The following is a 19133-nucleotide window of genomic DNA, read 5'->3' as shown; positions in this document are numbered from 1 at the left end:
AGAGTGCCTAACCGAAGAAATATGATATTTATAATAAAATGGGCATAGAATGCGTTAAGCAGAACGCTATGAAATAGTCATAAATGTAAAATAAAACATAAGACAAAGTATATATTAAACTCATATTGGAATATATGTAGAAGATGAGACTATAAGAAATGCAAAACGTGATAAGCAGAACGCAAAATCTCCTCTCCGGGGGACAATTAAGCTTAAATTTATCAAGGGGAAAGTTTTCGGATGTCTTGCACCAACTTTAAAAAACGTCTTGTATGTATATACGTAGGACAATGTATATAGATGTGTGTGTGTGTGTGTGTGTGTGTGTGTGTGTGTGTGTGTGTGTGTGTGTGTGTGTATATACAGTTGCTGGGATCTCGACAGTGCCGTCTACCGAGTCGGACTCGTACTAGGTCGGTGCAGTCACCACCTGGCCTAAAACCGCTGCACATCACCCTCCGAATTTTCTCGTTTTTCACCGTCAGGGTGGTGCCTAGGTGCATCCGTCAAATTTCCCCGAGCGAATCGCTGACGTGGTAAGTACAGAGTTATCGACAGGCTCGTTCACGATGATACGCGATAGTTCCTCTGGTCGTTTCTGTGCGAGAAATTTCGGCGGTAGAAAGAGCGAACGCACCCCGTTATCACGAGCGGATCTTCTTTCGTACGATAGATGAACGAGGATCGCGGGGATGGAATTCGCGAGACGTTTCGACGCGGGCGACGGGAACCGTGATGAAAGCGAAACGCGATACGGAAGGTAAGGAATAGCATTGCGCGCCCGCGCAATCCTTGCGCAAGCACCGCATCCAGGAAAGACATGACAAACGAGAAGAAAGAGCAGGGTGATTTGACCAAGAGGTGAGAAAAAGAAAAGAATCAAAGAACTTCGCGATTAGGTCGGTGAACGGCGAGAACGTGCGTTATCCTGGGCCGGGATCCCGCCCTGCAAGATCTCGGCCCTTGGTTCGACCGGGTCGACGCTGCGCTAGTGTTTGCCGGTATCGATTCGACGGATACACCGGGCGACGCACTCGGCTGTCGCCGGCGCGACTGGTTGCACGCATCAGCGTCCAGGTCCTGTTCCGCTTTTCGTCGAGGATTCTCTTTCGACACCCACGTTCCCATTGTTATGGGTAACTAGTTGTTTCTCGCGATAAATAGTCGTTTTTCTTCTTCATTTATATGTTCCATTATATGTTTCGTGACAAGTTTACCTACAGGGGCGATTGATCAACGCCGTTCCTCTAAAGGTGGGTCCAGACCAAGCGTGAACGAATACGAATGAGCGAACCTGCGTTGATGAGAGTGGATGACGCGTTGCGAGTGCTAACGAGTCGAATTGACATCATATGTGATATATAATACGTTCCATCTTTTTTCGATAATTTAATTTAATTATTTAAGAGAAAAGTTCCGTTCGTCCATGTTCGTAATTGTTCATTCTCGCCTGGATCCATGTTGGAAAATGATGCACGGAGGACAATTATTGCCGTCGTATCTGCGTTTTGTACCCTTTTCGATTCCCCTGCACTCTTTGAATGGTAAACAACGATCGATAGTTGTAAGAATCACTTGTCTTAGATTCAAATAATGAATATTTCAAATTACAAATAAATATCGTATAGAAATGCAAACACATAGTATAATAAAATGAATGATAAACTATAAACATCGAGAGTAGATTTGTTTGAGGGGTACAAGATATATGGGACTGAAAAGTACAAGTTAAATCGCTTAGTTCAAAAGCACAAAGACCAAATGTATAAAATTAAAAAATATTAAAAATTATTATCAGACATAAGATTCCACTTGGTGACCAAAAATCTCAGATGTAATACTTCTGACTGATTTCTTTCTCTCCGACAGCGGCGATTTGTTAGATGTCAGACGACGAAGAGTTTAGCGTTGCCTAATTCGATATTTTGTCTGTTTCAACTAGTTGAAATCTCGTCGTATTGAATACGCGTGTCGTGCCAATGCACGGTAAGCGCGTGTATAAATGTAACGGAAACGAAACTGCAACGCATTTGACGTACTGGACGTGCGTTTTCCACGGTCATCATCGGGCACTCATTGTCTTTCAGGGCGAAAGGGAAAAGCGAAAGGGAGGAAATCGCCCGCGCCGCCCGGCCCGTCCCACGGCGGACGCGAACGCGGACGAGAGCGCGGAGAGCGAGATACGAGAGCGAATTTCGTGCTATCGATCGCGACGCGCTCGTTAATAGCGCCATTCAATCCCGAGTATTGACGTGAGAAGGTCGACGAGACAAAATATTTTTCGCTATCTTTATAACTCTTCTCATTGTTATTTTTATCGTATCATTGCGATATATACATTCTATAATCCGTTTATATAATCGCACGCTTTCGCGGATGATCCTACGCAATTTTAGAATCTCCGTGAGATGTGTGTTCTTTCGAGCACGTTTTACATTATCAGTTTTGTAAAGTAATATATTTCTAAATCGCTACACTTTTTCTCTCCCCCCCCTCTCTCTCTCTCTCTCTCTCGATCGTTTCCAGAAAATGAAATTTTCTTACGACGACAGTATCGCGTAGATGGGAATATTGGCAATCCCGCTTGTTCAACGCTCGACGTTTTCTCGCAGCGCGTCACTTCGCATTCCGCGAACATCACGTAACCGGAAGCGTGGGCTATTCCACCGTTTCCTCCTCAATCATTCGCTCGTCGTGGCCACTCTTTGTTGCACGTAGGAAAACTACGAACGGCCGGTTGTTCGTTTGTTCAATTTAACAGCGCAAAACAGTTTTATCATGCGCCCTTGAAGAAGTATCTCTGGTGCAAAATTAAAACGGACGAATCCGGTCCGTGAGTCTTTCGTGGTCCGTTACTGTGCGTAAAACGCGAAAAGCACGCGCGATGAGAGATACGAAACATCAGATGCGAAGCAAAAAAGACGCCAAGGAGTGCATGTATCCTTCTATTTTGGTGCTAGGCAACTGGAAGGAGATGAAGACGTTCCAGAAATAGAATGGAGCAGCGTTAACCCGCGCCACCCACGCTGATCCTTCACGAGTCCCGTCATCGCGAAGCCCTCCGTGTCTTCATCCTTTCCATCATTCTCTCTGACGAAATTTAGCTCGTTTCTCTCTCTCTCTCTCTCTCTCTCTCTCTCTCTCTCTCGTCTCTTCCATTGAACCTGAAATTTCGCGCATTTGCATGGTGATGCTCGACACGGCATTCTAGATTGCTGAATCCCGCGCTCCGTTTATGGCGAGCTATCGCGAGAGATGGAAGCGAGAACAGATCGCTCCTATCTCTTGCAACGGAGTTAAATTAAAATTTAATGAACCGCGGGACTCGCGGAGCCCTTTCATATCACAGATATCTCGCCGCGTCGAAGAGGATACGTTTAGATATGCGCGTGCCTTTAATTACGTTAGCTCGGGTGTCGCGCAGCTCCGCCGCTCCGCGAGACGTCAATGACCTGAAACGGAACATGTCTCGCTAGAGACGATCCTGCTGTGAGATTGTGACGTATTCTATATTGATTAAATTACATTGCCGTTTTCTCGGATTTTCAGAAGGAACAGACCATCGACAACAAACAGAGAACGTCGGCGAGCTCGACTTACAACACTTTCCCGGATGACCTATACTTGGATGATCAGGACGTCTTAGAGGGTTCCGGCCGAGGTGGCAGCGACAATCGCGACGACCTCGAAGCTTCGGGTAGCGGTCTTGGCCCTGACGACGAGGACGGAGAAGACGACCGCGGTATGACATCCGATATATCTCTCTCTCTAGATAAATTTTAACCAGACCATCTCAATTGATCAATGAATCTCTTTCACTTCTTAATGAAGGAAAGATTAAATACAATGTTATATACAATTTTTATACAATGTTTGTCCAGCCGGTTTGTTTCTCAATAATAATTTTGTCTTGACGTATATATTTATATTTCGTGTGAATTTTTTATACAATATCCGGTTGGTTGTAAAAAATGCCAATTGCAAAACTAAAAATATAACAATATCATGGGCGTATAAAAAATATAAAGGCAGCGGCGTCGGCGGAAGAATTTTTCCAAAAGTTGAAAAATGGACGATATCGGCGTGTGCATTCATCGCCGGTGCAGATCGTTTCTCATCCCCAATCAGCGGTGATTGGAAATTTCATTTTCAGCTTTCACGAACGCGCTAGTTGAAACGTTGATAAAAAGCTGCAGATCTGTAGAAAATATCAATTCTAATGTATTCATCGTAACTTCGTTGCGTTGCAGAGTTTACTGGTAATAATGGATTAGAAGTTCCGAGCAAGCCGACCGAAGCGAGACCTCCATACGTCGTCGATGAGACAAATGTCAAAATTAAACAACATGTAAGCGTGAGATGTTTCCTGGAATTACGTAATTTTACAAAACTTTCTTTTTTCTTCAATTTAGCTTCGCCCATTTAGAACATTCCTACCTATATACATTGCATGTTTAACAAATTTCTATTTTCTATTTTCATTTTTCATTCACGAATGTATTCTGTACATGCCATGAAAATGCGAAAATTATTGTGGACGGTAATTACCTGCTAATGTAAATCGTTGGATTTGTTAGCATGAGAAAAGAGCACGGCTCAAAATGAAATTATAATAAAAAAAGGAAATTACATTTCATTCCATAAATTGTAGCAGTATATTATATTTTCGCGACGTTTTACGATATTGCGCTTGATACTTCTTGCACAGGCGTGCAATCTAATTTACCCGATTAGAGTGCTGACGCGACACTCCCGCTCTGAACGGATTACTACATTTTTGTTCAATGACACGAACGCTTCTTCCCTCGCATGGGCTCACGAATTAAACAGATTAAAGTGATCGAGCCGTATCCAATTTCTAGACGACCATTGAAACTGTGAACCGACCCAGCAACGAGGTCAACATAGGCGAGCCCTCAGGCACAGATGACGATCACAACACCGACGATATCCACGAGGTCTATATCATGAATCCGAAACCTGGGGACCGTGCCAGCTCATTCTTTGCGCAACCAGGCGTGCTAGCCGGTGAGTGTAAAAATGACAAGCTTTCCGTCTAACTCGAAAGTGTGGATCATGAGGATCGAAATAGTCAGATTATATCTTGTGTTTATTTAAAATTTAAATATAGTATCCCATACAGCACAGAATTTGCAACAATATCGCTGTAAAATCTGCAATTATTGCTGCAACGTGTAATGTTGCTGCAATGTTGTTGCAACTTTTGTATAACTTTGCTGTAGGGGATCGATCGTGTTAGATCTGTGATTTTACAAAGACAACGTGATGATTATTAATGCACATATCGATCAAAAAATTCTTCGCGAAAAAAGTTTAAAAAATTTTTTATACGAAAATAGATCTAAGATATTTATCTCGATCGTATTTCCAGCTGTGATCGGTGGTGCGGTAGTGGGCCTTCTCTGCGCGATACTGGTGGTCATGTTCATCGTGTACCGGATGCGCAAGAAGGACGAGGGCTCGTATGCCCTGGACGAGCCAAGGAGATCACCTGCGGCGCAGGCCTTCCCTAAGCCGGGCGCGCCTCATCACAATCGAGAGTTTTACGCTTGAGGTGATGGCGGCGGTGCGATGGCGACTTCGCCGATTCCTCTCGCGATCTCACGATGCCAAGCCGAGTAAAAACCCACCGACGATCAACGCCCGCTTTTGGAACCCCGCTGGTCGATGGTGAAACAATTACTACGGCGAACCGCATGGCACGCGCTCATTATAGACTCTCCCAAAGGCAAAGTTTTACCCGAGGAACGTCGCTCAGAATGTCGGCCGATTCTCGATTACAATTTCTCTTGACGCTAGGAAACTGTATTTTCTTACGCGCTGTATTTCATCGTGTTCAAAAAAAGATGTACGCGAGTAAGAGAATTTGAGGCAAGACGAATTTGCCTTTGGCTTTCGGCCGACGGTTCACCGAACGTCGAACTTTTCCAGCTTGACGCTCCGGTCACTTCGCCCTTCACAATCCTATATACGAGTATACCTTTCTTTTCGTTGTCCTAACTTTAACCGTTAAGCATTCGCTGATCTTTGAAAAAATCGTCTTCGAACTGTAATCATCCTGGTTGGTGACTGAAACGACGGACAATGAACGACGAGACTATGGCTCATATAGGTATATTCCGTCGAGACACCGTCGGCGAGGTTGCACCAATTCCAAGATGCATTTACAAGTATTTAAAGAGCGTGCGTGCGTGCGTGCGTGCGTGCGTGTACGTACGTACGTACGTCGTACACACACACACACGCGCGCGCGCGCGCGCACGCACGCATGCACGCACGCATGCACGCACGCACGCACGCACGCATGTACAACGGTACAACGTACATACATACACGCGTATGTATGCGTACATATACATGTACAGGACTGAGAGCGTGAAAATTCGTGGGCGATAAACGCCGCTGCTATGTCGTTAATCATTCTGTCTCCCGGTGGAAGGAGGGAAGGGAAGAAGGATCGTTGCGGCGTCGTGATTTCTCTCCGACAGCAAGAGCAGCGAGGAGTTAAACTGCAACCTCGTTCGCGCGTCGCAGCTATTACTTGTTCTTTGTTTTTTCTTTTTTTCTTTTTTTTAATTTACGATATTTACCTCTTTGATACGAGCGTTTAATACTGACAATGAGTTCGACGAAGATTTAGGTTTTTTATTGCGTGTTCACGTTCCGATAGAAGCGAAAACGGTGGGAATCGTCGACTATATTGATCGATTGTAGAGAGGATAAAAAGGGCGCCTATATTAAGAATATGTGTTAAGCATTAATCGCAGTGCAACCGCATCGACCCACATTACGTATTCCGAGGAAGACAAAAAATTAAATGTTGCATTTCTAGAAATTATGTTAGTTGCATAAATGACTTATAACTTATTTGGTCGATAGGTCGCAGGTATTGTACATATCTTTTTATAAAAAAATAGTTATTATTTCTAAAACATATATAAGATTTTATACGTATTTTCTCCGCGCAGCTTCTCTCTTTGTTTCGTTCGTTGTATCCCAGATCATTAAAGAATCTCACATTTTTAAGATAAGACTCGGTGGTAATAGAAAACGTATATAAACTTACTCGTAGTTTAAATCATTTTATTGCTTCGATAATTGCTTCGTGTAATGTAAATCATGTTTAATATATCAAGAATTTATGTATAAATATTGAAATTCCTAATAATTCTGAATCTCATGTTTCACGTATTCGCCAGGCAAGTTGTATTGGAATCCCTGTTGTACGAATAGCTAATTTACAATTAGCAAATAAAAATAAATTAGTAGATTTTCAATTAGCGTGCCATATCTTTTTGAAACGCGAAACGGCAGCTATGCGTGTGTGTTACCAATACCGTGATCGACGTTTCCATCTTCCAGATCATGTTTTATTTTCTACAAAAATGCAGATCTAAGAAACATAAAGGAATCCATTTGTAGAGAAATTGAATATTTTTCATTTCTCCGATGCTCGGGTGCATCGGACGAATAGAAATAATTCGTCAAGTTTACTGAATCATGTTTTGCACGGCAATGGGATGTCACATCCTCCTTCCACCTATGAGATAAAACATCCCATTTTTATTATTCGAATCGACTCTGATGCTGATAAAAAATCTTTGATACATCCGTCTCTGAGATCTATTTTGTCTCAAAGATTCTAATGATGAAGAGTCACGTTGCCATAAAGTGAAAGACGCTGACAGACGGACGTTTGATAGACAGAAGTATCCACGATATGGAAAAAGAAGAAATATGTTCCTCTTTACCCCAAGAGCGGTATGAGTATAGCGCGCACGCCTTAGCACGACAGAAATGATGCCATAATGCTGTATTAGAAAGCGAAAGGGAACACGCTAAAAGCGATACAAATGCGTATATATTTGTTCGTATCAGAATTTTTTCCCATGGCGACATTCGTCGACACGCGATCCGTATCGCGGAGTCCTCCTATTTATTAACGTTTTTTCCGCCACTTCACGTGGTGTTTCCTTGGCCGTTTTGTCTTTCTGTCGTCCCCGTTTTTTATTTTCCATAATTTCTTATTAATCTTGCACCGATCCTTGATTCTCTTTTTTTCCTCCCGACAGTACGTGAGCGTCGTCTTTTCGCAGAATCCGATCCGTCGCAGAAAATCGGACTTGGAGTAATTAAAAGTATATCATGCCGATACTGCCATATGTACTACGTAAGGAACAGCGATTTGGTACGAAACTCACGAATCCGCCTTAATCACGTTGTTTGCCTCCTCACGGCACTCTCAACTTCATCATCCTGCAAGTTTTGATCTTTCCGTTTCTCTCTTGAGCTGATTCGTGCTTTTTACGTCCGAATATGCTGATCATGATTATTATTATTATATGAAATGTATAGAGTTTACTAAACGCCTTATTTATTTTATTATCAAGACTAATGTAGCTCCCTCTCATCCACGACGAATTTGTTGCTTCAATATATCTTTGTTAATCATGTAGTGTTGCTTTGACAATTTCTCTTTGATATATCATGACACAATTTTATTTACTTGCATTTCAATTGATTGAAGATTATTTGTATATAAACGCGGAGTCTCAAAATTTATTTGCGCTTTCGAACAACTCAATTTTACTAAATTTAATGAATTCTCTTTCACAGAATCTCGTTTTAGTGTATCTAAATTTGGAATGGTATACATAGAAAATCAACCAATAAGGATAATAATGATAAGAACATTAGTAACGATAGTTAGATATAATGCCGATTATGATCAAAGAAGTACCCCTATTCTCCTTTTTGTAACTCATTAAGCTGATATTTCATCATTGTATTATATTATTCTTCATTTTAATTCTCATCTTTTCTAATGTGGATTGATTAAATTCCTCCAATACTTCACACGATTCTTTCGAATCAATCTATAACTTTCTAAAAATACCGCATGTGTTATAAAACGCTTTTATCTATAATGTTTCTGTTTTTTTTATCATCTTTTTAATCTCTCCTTCGAAAATCCTTATCTCGTGTGAAGTAAACGGAAGGAAAGACCTAGAAATTGGGGGCTCGTAATCTTTATTAATAATCGTACATGATATATAGATGAAATTGTTCGTTAGATAGTAATTAATTGACCTTGTGGTGTCGCTTGCCTTAGCTTTTGCTAGCTTACACTTCACCACACGGCCAGTTAATATCTGAGAGAAAATAAGCGAAGAGGGGGAGAAAAATAATAATTGTAATGAAATCATATTTTATAAGAAGACGTAATTCCGTAAGAACACTATAGCAATGAGAAGTCTATCTAATACTAATAGGCAAAGCCCATAGGCCAGGTGGACGAATGAAAATAATTTTAAAAGTGGATTAATTTTAATAATAACGATAATATTAACAATGTTATTTTTTAAGTGTAAGTACTGTCATCCCATTGCTCCTTTCCTTCTCTCCTGCTCCTGCTCCTCTTCCTATTATTCCCTAACTATATTACATATATGTGTATATATCTCCGTCTATGCACGAACCCACAAAATACGTATATACATGTATATGTACTTATATATATATATATATATATATAGATATATTATATACTCGCTCGCGCAACTGCGATAAAACGTATTTGTTTCGGTTTTTCTCATTAAAGTGTTTTATATATCATTCTCCCATATATTATCCTTCTGAAATTTAAAATCGACTTTCTGCCGCGCGCGCGCGCGCTCGCACACACACACACACACACACGCGCACGCACGCGCGCGCACGCACACACACACACACACACACACACACACACACAAAAGCACAACGATGACGAGCCAGTAAATTCCGATTACCGAATGCAAAAAATTAGAATATCCGTATTATCGTTGTTGCGGACATCAAAGTAATTATTACGTTATTCTTAATTAACGGAAATTAATAATTGCACTATATTAGTATAACAAACAATAATGTATGTCGTCGCTCCTATTCTGTAAATAAATACTATACCGTCTAAGGAAACGCATTGGAAACTTCTTTGAGATGTGATGAACATCTCTTCCATTTCATACGATTGTGAATTTAGGGATTCGTAGAACCATGCACCGAAATAACGAAGAAAGATTATTTGCACTTTATTTGTATATCAAAATATAGTATGTATTCGTATCTTACATTAAATTGCCTCGAAGAAGATAAATTTGTAAATACATACTAGAACATCTAACTGTAAAAATTACATTTTTTATTAATATTATTTTATTTGTAAAACAATACTTTGCGTGTGCCTTTATTTCACATATACAATATTTGTATTTTATAAAATATCACTATCAAAAATATCAATCATTTTTTTAATTGGTTCATGAATGTAGAAAATACTTTATATGTAATGCATAAAATAATCGCATAATGTTAATATAGATATTGATAAATGTATAATAGATAAAGTAAATATTTCCGTCAATTTCATAACGTTTCCGTTAAATTGAGTCATATAAAAATGTCTTTTAATAGACATTTTTTAACATGGAACACCAGCATATGTAGGATGATTCTTAATTATATAGCAATACTTCAAAGAGTGAATATAAAAGTTTCATATGAAAATAAGTTGTTTAAGTTTTATTTTTTTGAATTGTAATAAATCAAAGAAAATATTTAAAGTGTGCGTGTATATGTAAAACTCAAAAATGTATCGAACAAAGGGAATGATAATGCTGATGATAACCGACACAGTTGATCGTGTATAATCCAATATATATATATGTCAATTAGTAATTATAGACGTTTTGATTCTAAATTTGAATCATCCTCAATGTGTAAGTAACAATTATCGGAGTCGTGTAAGAATTTTTATACATTACAGAATGTCAGATATGTACGATTTACTGTTTTTGAATCATTGTTAAGCTATTGTCTAAGATTAAAAAACTTCAATTATCGTCTGTCGTATTTAATTGCATACTCAAACTAAATCTCGTAATTTAACTAAAAAATCAAATCAGTGTTGAATCAGAATATTGACGTAGTCATAATCACGCCATATCTTAGCACTGAGACACTACCGTGTCTCCAGATGTTAAAAATTAAATAAAATCGTCTAAACATTTAGAGTCAAAAACAATTTTAGAGTCGAAACGTCTGCAATTACTGATCAACATATATGCGTTGAACTACACACGATCAACTGTGTGTCGGCTCTCATTGGCACTATCACTCGCCTTGCTCGAAGGGAGTCATGGTGCCAACCCTAAATTTGTTTTTGACCCTAAGTGTTTAGACGATTTTATTTAATTTTAACATTATAACTACGTCAATATTCTAATTCAACATTGATTTGATTTTTTAGTTAAATTACGAGATTTAGGGTGCGGTGCGCTTGACGCTACAAATGCTTCGAAGCTTTTGAATGACCAATCGGAAGCATTTTGCCAATTGATCAATCAAAAAATGCTTTGAAGCATTTGTAGCATCAAGTAGATCGTAGCCCTAGTTTAAATCCAAATATTTGAATCTAAAGTACCACTGACAATAATTGAAGTTTTTTAATCTTGGATAATAGCTTAACGATTCAAAAATTACAACACCTGATATTCTGTAATGTATAAAAATTCTTACACGGATTCCGATAATTGTTACTTACACATTGAGGATGACCCAAATTTAGGGTCAAAACGTCTGTAATTACTGATTAACATATATATATTGGATTACACACGATCAACTGTGTCGGCTTTCATTTGCATCATATCCTTTGTTCGATTTGATCTTTGGAGCCTTTTTTAATATTAATTATTGTCAAAAATGTATACTCATATATTCTTTACTTGCTTTATTCTAAATTCACACCTGAAGTATTGACATACAATTATGGCATACAAGAAACATATCCCCCCCTCTTCCCTGTATACATACCTCCATACAATATCATACATAATAATGTATTGTACGACAGTTACTATCATTATGATAAAAAAGTGAACGAAATATTTTTGTCATACTTAAAGCTCCTGTTTTTTCACTACAGAAATAATATGTGAATCTTTTTTCTTGCATTTTTTTTCTTACGTTCGATAATATGAATTGCTAAAATATATCTGATTTTACTTTTACTACTCTACATTAGTGAATATAAATGTTCAGTCTAAATGTGTTTGACATTTCAGCGAAAATAAATCTTGTAACAGTTGATTAATTTACAGCTATTTATATCAATCATGTATATATCAATCTAGGAACTGAAAAAAGATTTCTGTATATTTTAGTAATTATTGAGTGTGTGACATGCGAAAAGATTGCTTTATTTCGATTTATATATATTGTAAGAAAGATTCTTAAATGATTTTTTAAATTATAATATTTTAACGTTACAGCTCAATATAACTAATGAAATGAAAAAGAAAAGAGGGACTTTAAAAATCATTCATTACAGAAGATTTACAAATACTGCAGCATTTGCAATTATAATGATCAGTGTGATCTGCATTGGAAATTATGAATTAATTTTATGTTTTTTAGTAATATTTGCAAATTTTTCCATAAAACTTATTGAAATTTTTAAATGATCTTATCTATGATAATAGACCATGGCTGACTATTTGTGATAAAAATAATATGACTATAAATTACTTTTAAGGAAAGGTTTAAGGTATTTATGGAAGGATTGGTTAACACTCTCCTGATTTAAAGGACTTTTCATTGCCTCATCAAAGAGACGCTGATATACATTGCCGTCATATGCGCCAAGCGCGGATGCGAGGATCTCGTCACGAATATTGAATCCATCGACAATACCGACAGCATTTGGACGGATTGCAGCGAGCATCTCTTCGAAGCGTGCTTGAAGCGCCGGAACATCTTCGTTATTTAAACAGGAAAACTGTAATTATAAAATATGTACATAGTCATATTAATGAAATGATTCGGTCACTTTATTACGATAATAATTTAAGTTTTAGATATTAGGACTAACACGAAGAAAATCTCCAAGTCGTTGTAGTACCCAATATATCGAGTACAATTCGCAAAGTTGCATCAAAACCTCGCGAAGCTGCTTGGATACAGATGTCAATCCTCTGACATTTTCAACGAATCTCATTACTAAGAAAGCACGGCAATGAGATTCCGCGCAATGTGCTAATTCAATGCTAGTTTCATTCCATGCATCTTCTGATGCCGTACCACTGCGTATTCTGCGGTCCATGTTTTCCGTTGCCAAACGAATTTTGCTATAAAACATAGATTATAGATTGCGATAATATTAATATTACAATACTGTCTTCTGCTCATAAATTTCCATACATATCAATTTTATGTGCATAATATATGTTTCCTTTATGTATTTCCTATATATATTTACCCTGCGGCAACTGCTTGATGCGCTTGCACAATACACGATAAAGTATTTTTCCAAGGACGCTGTTTTACTCCACGCGAAAGAACAGCTAAATATCCGACAGTCGGCGGAAGCGATTCGCCGCCAATAGCTTGTCTCCAAGCTTTCACCAGATATCTAGCCGTTTGCAATAGCAGAACTGTGTTTTCGCCTTCATAAGTGCAAGTAGCAGTCACTAAACCATAAGTCGCCGGCAAGTTGCTCGCATCCATATAACCGTGTCCACCACATGCCAATCGTAATTGCTCAATACCAGTAGCGCCATCTGATGATGCAACTGCCTTTAGACAACATGCCAAGGCATGCAGCTAAAAAATATAATTTTATTTCTCTAACAATTCAACGACAATTATTTAAATTCTAAATAAACCAGTACACGGAGTCTGGGACTATTATTTTCTATATTTCTATTTTTATATGTATAATAACGTATCTTAGTATACCTCGGGTAGTCTTTCTAGCTCTCCCTGATCTAATTCAGCTGTCACATTGTTATACATCTCCCAAATCCAATCGGCGCACATTCGAAACGCAAAACACGCAGCAAGATTGGGAAACAATTTATATTGTTGAGTAACATAATCCATAATTTGTGATTCTGGCTCGCTGAAACAAATTAAAAAAAAACATTTTAAATACATTTTAAATTCTGAATACTGTTATTTTAATCTAATTATTATTAACCGACTTTTAAACTAGTTGAAAAATAAAAGGTATTAAAGCATTTCTGATAAAATATGATTTGTATATTTTATAATTTAATGTCTTTATTATGCACTTCGCGTCAAACTACATGTCCAACAGCATAAAATAGTATAAAAGATAATGTAATAAACTTTTTTTAAACTAATTATCGATATTCCGTCAATAATTTACTTTTTTATTACATACTCAGGTTTTATCTGACTCTGTCGTCTCACTGCGCTGTATCTGATAGCTATTGTTACCGCCTTTGATAAGTAATTAGAGATATCGCGTACTAATACCACTCGAACGAACATCATAGTACCGTAGGTAAGTTTGTCACTAGGCGCTTTCACATAAGTTCCATCCTCCAGCACCTGAAAATTCGGATGATTAGAACTCTAAACTTTCCTGTTAGACTTTTCCTGAAATAATCAATCGTGAATGTTTTGTCCTCTTTTTTCCCATTACCTGAGAATTTTTCATCAGCATGTGTTCGCGCGGTATTCTAACGTTCTCGAAACCGAGAAAGCCGTTATTAGTTGCATTCATTCCTAATTTGGTGCCAATTTCACCGATCTTTATACCTGAAGACAAAGATGAATCCTTTAACATAAGTCCCTTGTCGTTTATAAATGCAATATTTGGTAAAAAAATATAATAAAGTTTACTCGTAAAATGCGTTTATGATTTCACGTACCTGGTAAGGGTTCATGAGTGTTCTCATTCCTAAGTTGCACAATAAAGGCATGAATACCTCTGCACTCTCCTTTCGTATATAATTGTGCAACGACAATTGCATAATTCGCCGTATGACCCACTGAAAGTATTTTATTTCTATAAACTTTGAGAGAGTGATCTGGATATATCTATGCTAGTTTGAACAAAAAAAAAACTTACAACCACCAGGCCACCATTTGTATGATGTCAAAGTCGGACTATTTAATACAAATTCTTTAGTCTCAGAGTCGTAGGTCGCTGTAGTTTCTAAACCTCTAATAAATGTGCCATGACCAAGCTCCGTCTAAGAGGGAGAGAGAGAGAGAGAGGAGAACACATCGTTTTATTATTCTACAAATTACACGGTTTTTAAAAATGTATGTATATTAAATAATAAATGATGATAAATTTGTGATTAAATAACGTTTAGTAAGAAACATACTTGGGCATAAGTACCAATGATATTACAGCTCCAAGCCCTAGATATCCAATATCCTTGTTGTTCAACAGTGCCTTGTCCCATAATAGCAGGTATAAACATCACATAGTGTAGTGTCAACGGATTACCATCCTTCAGTATCGCTGAGCCTAACATACCTCCTAAAATTTGTCTATAAAGCACCACAAATGCTTTTGTCAAATGACGTTTCCTTTTTTAGATTTGTAAAAGTTTACGTTTAGCAAATATTTTTCTTCGCGTGGAACATTAAACTTCAAATTAAATTCAATATTATTTCGAGTATAAATAATAACAATAATTTTATAAATAATAAAAATAAAAATAACACAATCCGTAAAAGCCATACGAGTCACGGGCTGATGAAGGTGCCAACGATTAATTTCAATCTTAATTAATCATTGATGTGTAGAATCCTCTTTATTGAACGTTTCGACTCACTTTGGAGTCCTCCTCAACAATACATATGTGTAATTAATATGCTGAGTGTTCCGTCAACATGAGTCACTCACAGGTTCCCGACTGTAGTGGATCCTGATTGAAATATCAAAATTAAATTGATTCATCAAAGGATAAAAATCTAAGTAACTCACCTCAAACGGAACATTCAACATGTTTCATGAGCTTTGTAAGTTTATATTAACAACAATTAAATCTGATCTTCATTATATACATTTAGTTAATTTCAGTCTCACATCCCCGAATAATGTAACGTGTTTGTCGAACATTTTATAATTTGTAACGGACAACCAAGACACAAAACAAAACAATCAAGAGAAAAACTAACATACTATTCGCTACATATTAGTCATGAATTATGTGTGTGAAAGACAATTATTGATAATTGATTCAATTTATAGATAAAAAACCTTTTAGCTATAAATTAATTAGTCAGTTCACATAACATCGTCGTATATGTATGATGTAAATCTTCTCTGTCAGAACGCAAATTCAATCCATTTTTTTACATAAGAATGTGCGCTTTTTCAGAAATTAGTCGTTTATTTAATATTCTCTCATGATCCAGAATTTGAATATTCTCCCAATCAAAGTCATGATTCCATTCCATCCTGTGATTCGTGATGACATACTGTGAATTCGTATTCCAATTGATATGATTCCGATGTTCGGTAATTCTAGAGATCAATTTTCTACCCGTTTGTTCTACGTACGAAGCATCACAGTCTTTACAAGTTATTTTGTATATTACATTTTTATTTTGATTTTTGGGGAGAACATCCTTCTGGACCTTAATGAACCTACTCAATTTATTGTTACTATAGAACGCTGGTTTTAAGTTTTCTTTTTTTTGCAAATTCTTAAAAAATCATTCGATGTGTTATTTGTATAAGGAATTAGAAACCAATGAGTTCCTTCAACCCTTTCCGAATCATTATTGGAATTAGAATCTTGTTCAATCCGACCACGTCTAGAAGATAAAAATTTTAATCTTAAGAAAATGGTGTCAAAAATGAACTCCGTTGGATAGTCATTCCTCAACAGCGTATTAATAACTAATTTAACGTTCTTATAATAAAATTTTTCTTCTGATAATAAAATAGCTCTATCAATCATTCCAAAAACTACACCTCTTTTTTGTGACATTGGATGTGAAGATAAGAAATTCAAATAACGTCCCGAAAAAGTAGGCTTATGGTAAAAAAATTAAGGGGCACTCAAATTGATGCGAATTTTTCCTTGATATCGTTAGATGTAGTTTCATTGTTCACGAATGTTCCAATTGATTGTGCGATTAAGAGTATAGAGAAAAAATGGAATGAAATTAGGAAAGGTATTAATATTCCTAAAAAAGAATTTATTGGAGCGGTATCTTATGTTGGAGTCAACTTTTTTTGTGTTTAATGATGAATATTATCAACAGAAATTTGGTACTCCTATGGGGTCACCTCTCTCTCCGATCATTGCAGATCTTGTGATGCTTTAGAGACAGAGGTACTAGGCAAATTGGGATTTTCTATTCCTTTCTATATCAGATATGTTGATGATATTTTAATGGCAGCTCCAATCGAGTCAATTGGACAGATTTTGACGACTTTTAATTCAATTCACAAAAGACTTCAGTTTACATTGGAAAATGGGGGGGAGAGTATTAATTTTTTGGATGTGACAATAATTAAGAATGATGGAATGTTAGAATTTGATTGGTATCATAAGCCTACTTTTTCGGGACGTTATTTGAATTTCTTATCTTCACATCCAATGTCACAGAAAAGAGGTGTAGTTTTTGGAATGATTGATAGAGCTATTTTATTATCAGAAGAAAAATTTTATTATAAGAACATTAAATTAGTTATTAATACGCTGTTAAGGAATGACTATCCAACGGAGTTCATTTTTGACACCATTTCCTTAAGATTAAAATTTTTATCTTCTAGACGTGGTCGGATTGAACAAGATTCTAATTCCAATAATGATTCGGAAAGGGTTGAAGGAACTCATTGGTTTCTAATTCCTTATACAAATAACACATCGAATGATTTTTTAAGAATTTGCAAAAAAAAGAAAACTTAAAACCAGCGTTCTATAGTAACAATAAATTGAGTAGGTTCATTAAGGTCCAGAAGGATGTTCTCCCCAAAAATCAAAATAAAAATGTAATATACAAAATAACTTGTAAAGACTGTGATGCTTCGTATGTAGGACAAACGGGTAGAAAATTGATCTCTAGAATTACGGAACATCGGAATCATATCAATTGGAATACGAATTCACAGTCTGTCATCACGAATCACAGGATGGAATGGAATCATGACTTTGATTGGGAGAATATTCAAATTCTGGATCATGAGAGAATATTAAATAAACGACTAATTTCTGAAAAAGCGCACATTCTTATGTAAAAAAATGGATTGAATTTGCGTTCTGACAGAGAAGATTTACATCATACATATACGACGATGTTATGTGAACTGACTAATTAATTTATAGCTAAAAGGTTTTTTATCTATAAATTGAATCAATTATCAATAATTGTCTTTCACACACATAATTCATGACTAATATGTAGCGAATAGTATGTTAGTTTTTCTCTTGATTGTTTTGTTTTGTGTCTTGGTTGTCCGTTACAAATTATAAAATGTTCGACAAACACGTTACATTATTCGGGGATGTGAGACTGAAATTAACTAAATGTATATAATGAAGATCAGATTTAATTGTTGTTAATATAAACTTACAAAGCTCATGAAACATGTTGAATGTTCCGTTTGAGGTGAGTTACTTAGATTTTTATCCTTTGATGAATCAATTTAATTTTGATATTTCAATCAGGATCCACTACAGTCGGGAACCTGTGAGTGACTCATGTTGACGGAACACTCAGCATATTAATTACACATATGTATTGTTGAGGAGGACTCCAAAGTGAGTCGAAACGTTCAATAAAGAGGATTCTACACATCAATGATTAATTAAGATTGAAATTAATCGTTGGCACCTTCATCAGCCCGTGACTCGTATGGCCTTTACGGATTGTGTTATTTTTATTTTTATTTTAAGAATTCGAGTCTGCAGAAATTGTTTTCATTTACGCTGCCTGAAAAATGCATCAATCACCGTCTACTATGTCTTTTATTTTTATAAATAATATAATTTACTTAAAGTAAATGAGATATTTTCATCGTAAAACATTAAACACTTGGACTTGAATATACCTTGATCAAAAAGTTCCCGGAATTATCACCAGGTGATGCTCTGAGTCAGCTGATTTGAGTTCTGTCTTTTTGGTTAGGTTGCCACATCTATCATTGACATTTCCATCAAATTTTATCGCCATAGCTTGACATTTGTAAAAGTTACACCGTCTTGAGTACATCTACCTCTACACGTGTTTTCGATTTTTTACAGTTTTAAAAATGGAGTTGAATTTGCAACAACGAGTTTGTATTAAATTTT

At 36.7% G+C, this 19133-nt stretch overlaps 2 protein-coding genes across 3 annotated transcripts in view; one reads left to right on the top strand and one right to left on the bottom strand.

Moving 5' to 3' along the window:
- Positions 1-6259, top strand: part of Sdc (Syndecan) — a 92693-nt gene extending 86434 nt beyond the window's left edge. The window contains exons 2-5 of the mRNA XM_018450215.1: positions 3550-3742; positions 4251-4348; positions 4863-5028; positions 5393-6259. Of these exons, the coding sequence (XP_018305717.1) occupies positions 3550-3742; positions 4251-4348; positions 4863-5028; positions 5393-5574 (639 nt within the window). The 3' untranslated portion in view covers positions 5575-6259. The remainder of the gene's footprint in view (positions 1-3549; positions 3743-4250; positions 4349-4862; positions 5029-5392) is intronic.
- Positions 6260-12555: 6296 nt separating this feature from the next.
- LOC108724058 (acyl-CoA oxidase 1) overlaps positions 12556-19133 on the bottom strand; it is a 22398-nt gene continuing 15820 nt past the window's right edge. For both annotated transcript variants that reach the window (XM_018450213.1, XM_018450212.1), the window contains exons 3-11: positions 15204-15372; positions 14942-15065; positions 14742-14861; positions 14513-14628; positions 14249-14418; positions 13801-13963; positions 13322-13665; positions 12935-13190; positions 12556-12841 (exon numbers count right to left, since the gene is read on the bottom strand). In XM_018450213.1, coding sequence (XP_018305715.1) covers positions 12581-12841; positions 12935-13190; positions 13322-13665; positions 13801-13963; positions 14249-14418; positions 14513-14628; positions 14742-14861; positions 14942-15065; positions 15204-15372 — 1723 coding nt within the window. In that variant the 3' untranslated portion in view covers positions 12556-12580. The remainder of the gene's footprint in view (positions 12842-12934; positions 13191-13321; positions 13666-13800; positions 13964-14248; positions 14419-14512; positions 14629-14741; positions 14862-14941; positions 15066-15203; positions 15373-19133) is intronic.

This window comes from Mycetomoellerius zeteki, unplaced genomic scaffold, assembly GCF_001594055.1.
Source record: "Mycetomoellerius zeteki isolate Tzet28-1 unplaced genomic scaffold, Tzet1.0 scaffold267, whole genome shotgun sequence".
Classification (NCBI taxonomy): Eukaryota; Metazoa; Arthropoda; class Insecta; order Hymenoptera; family Formicidae; genus Mycetomoellerius; species Mycetomoellerius zeteki.
The sequence above is the reverse complement of the archived record's forward strand: the minus strand, read 5'-3'. Positions and strand labels throughout refer to the sequence as shown.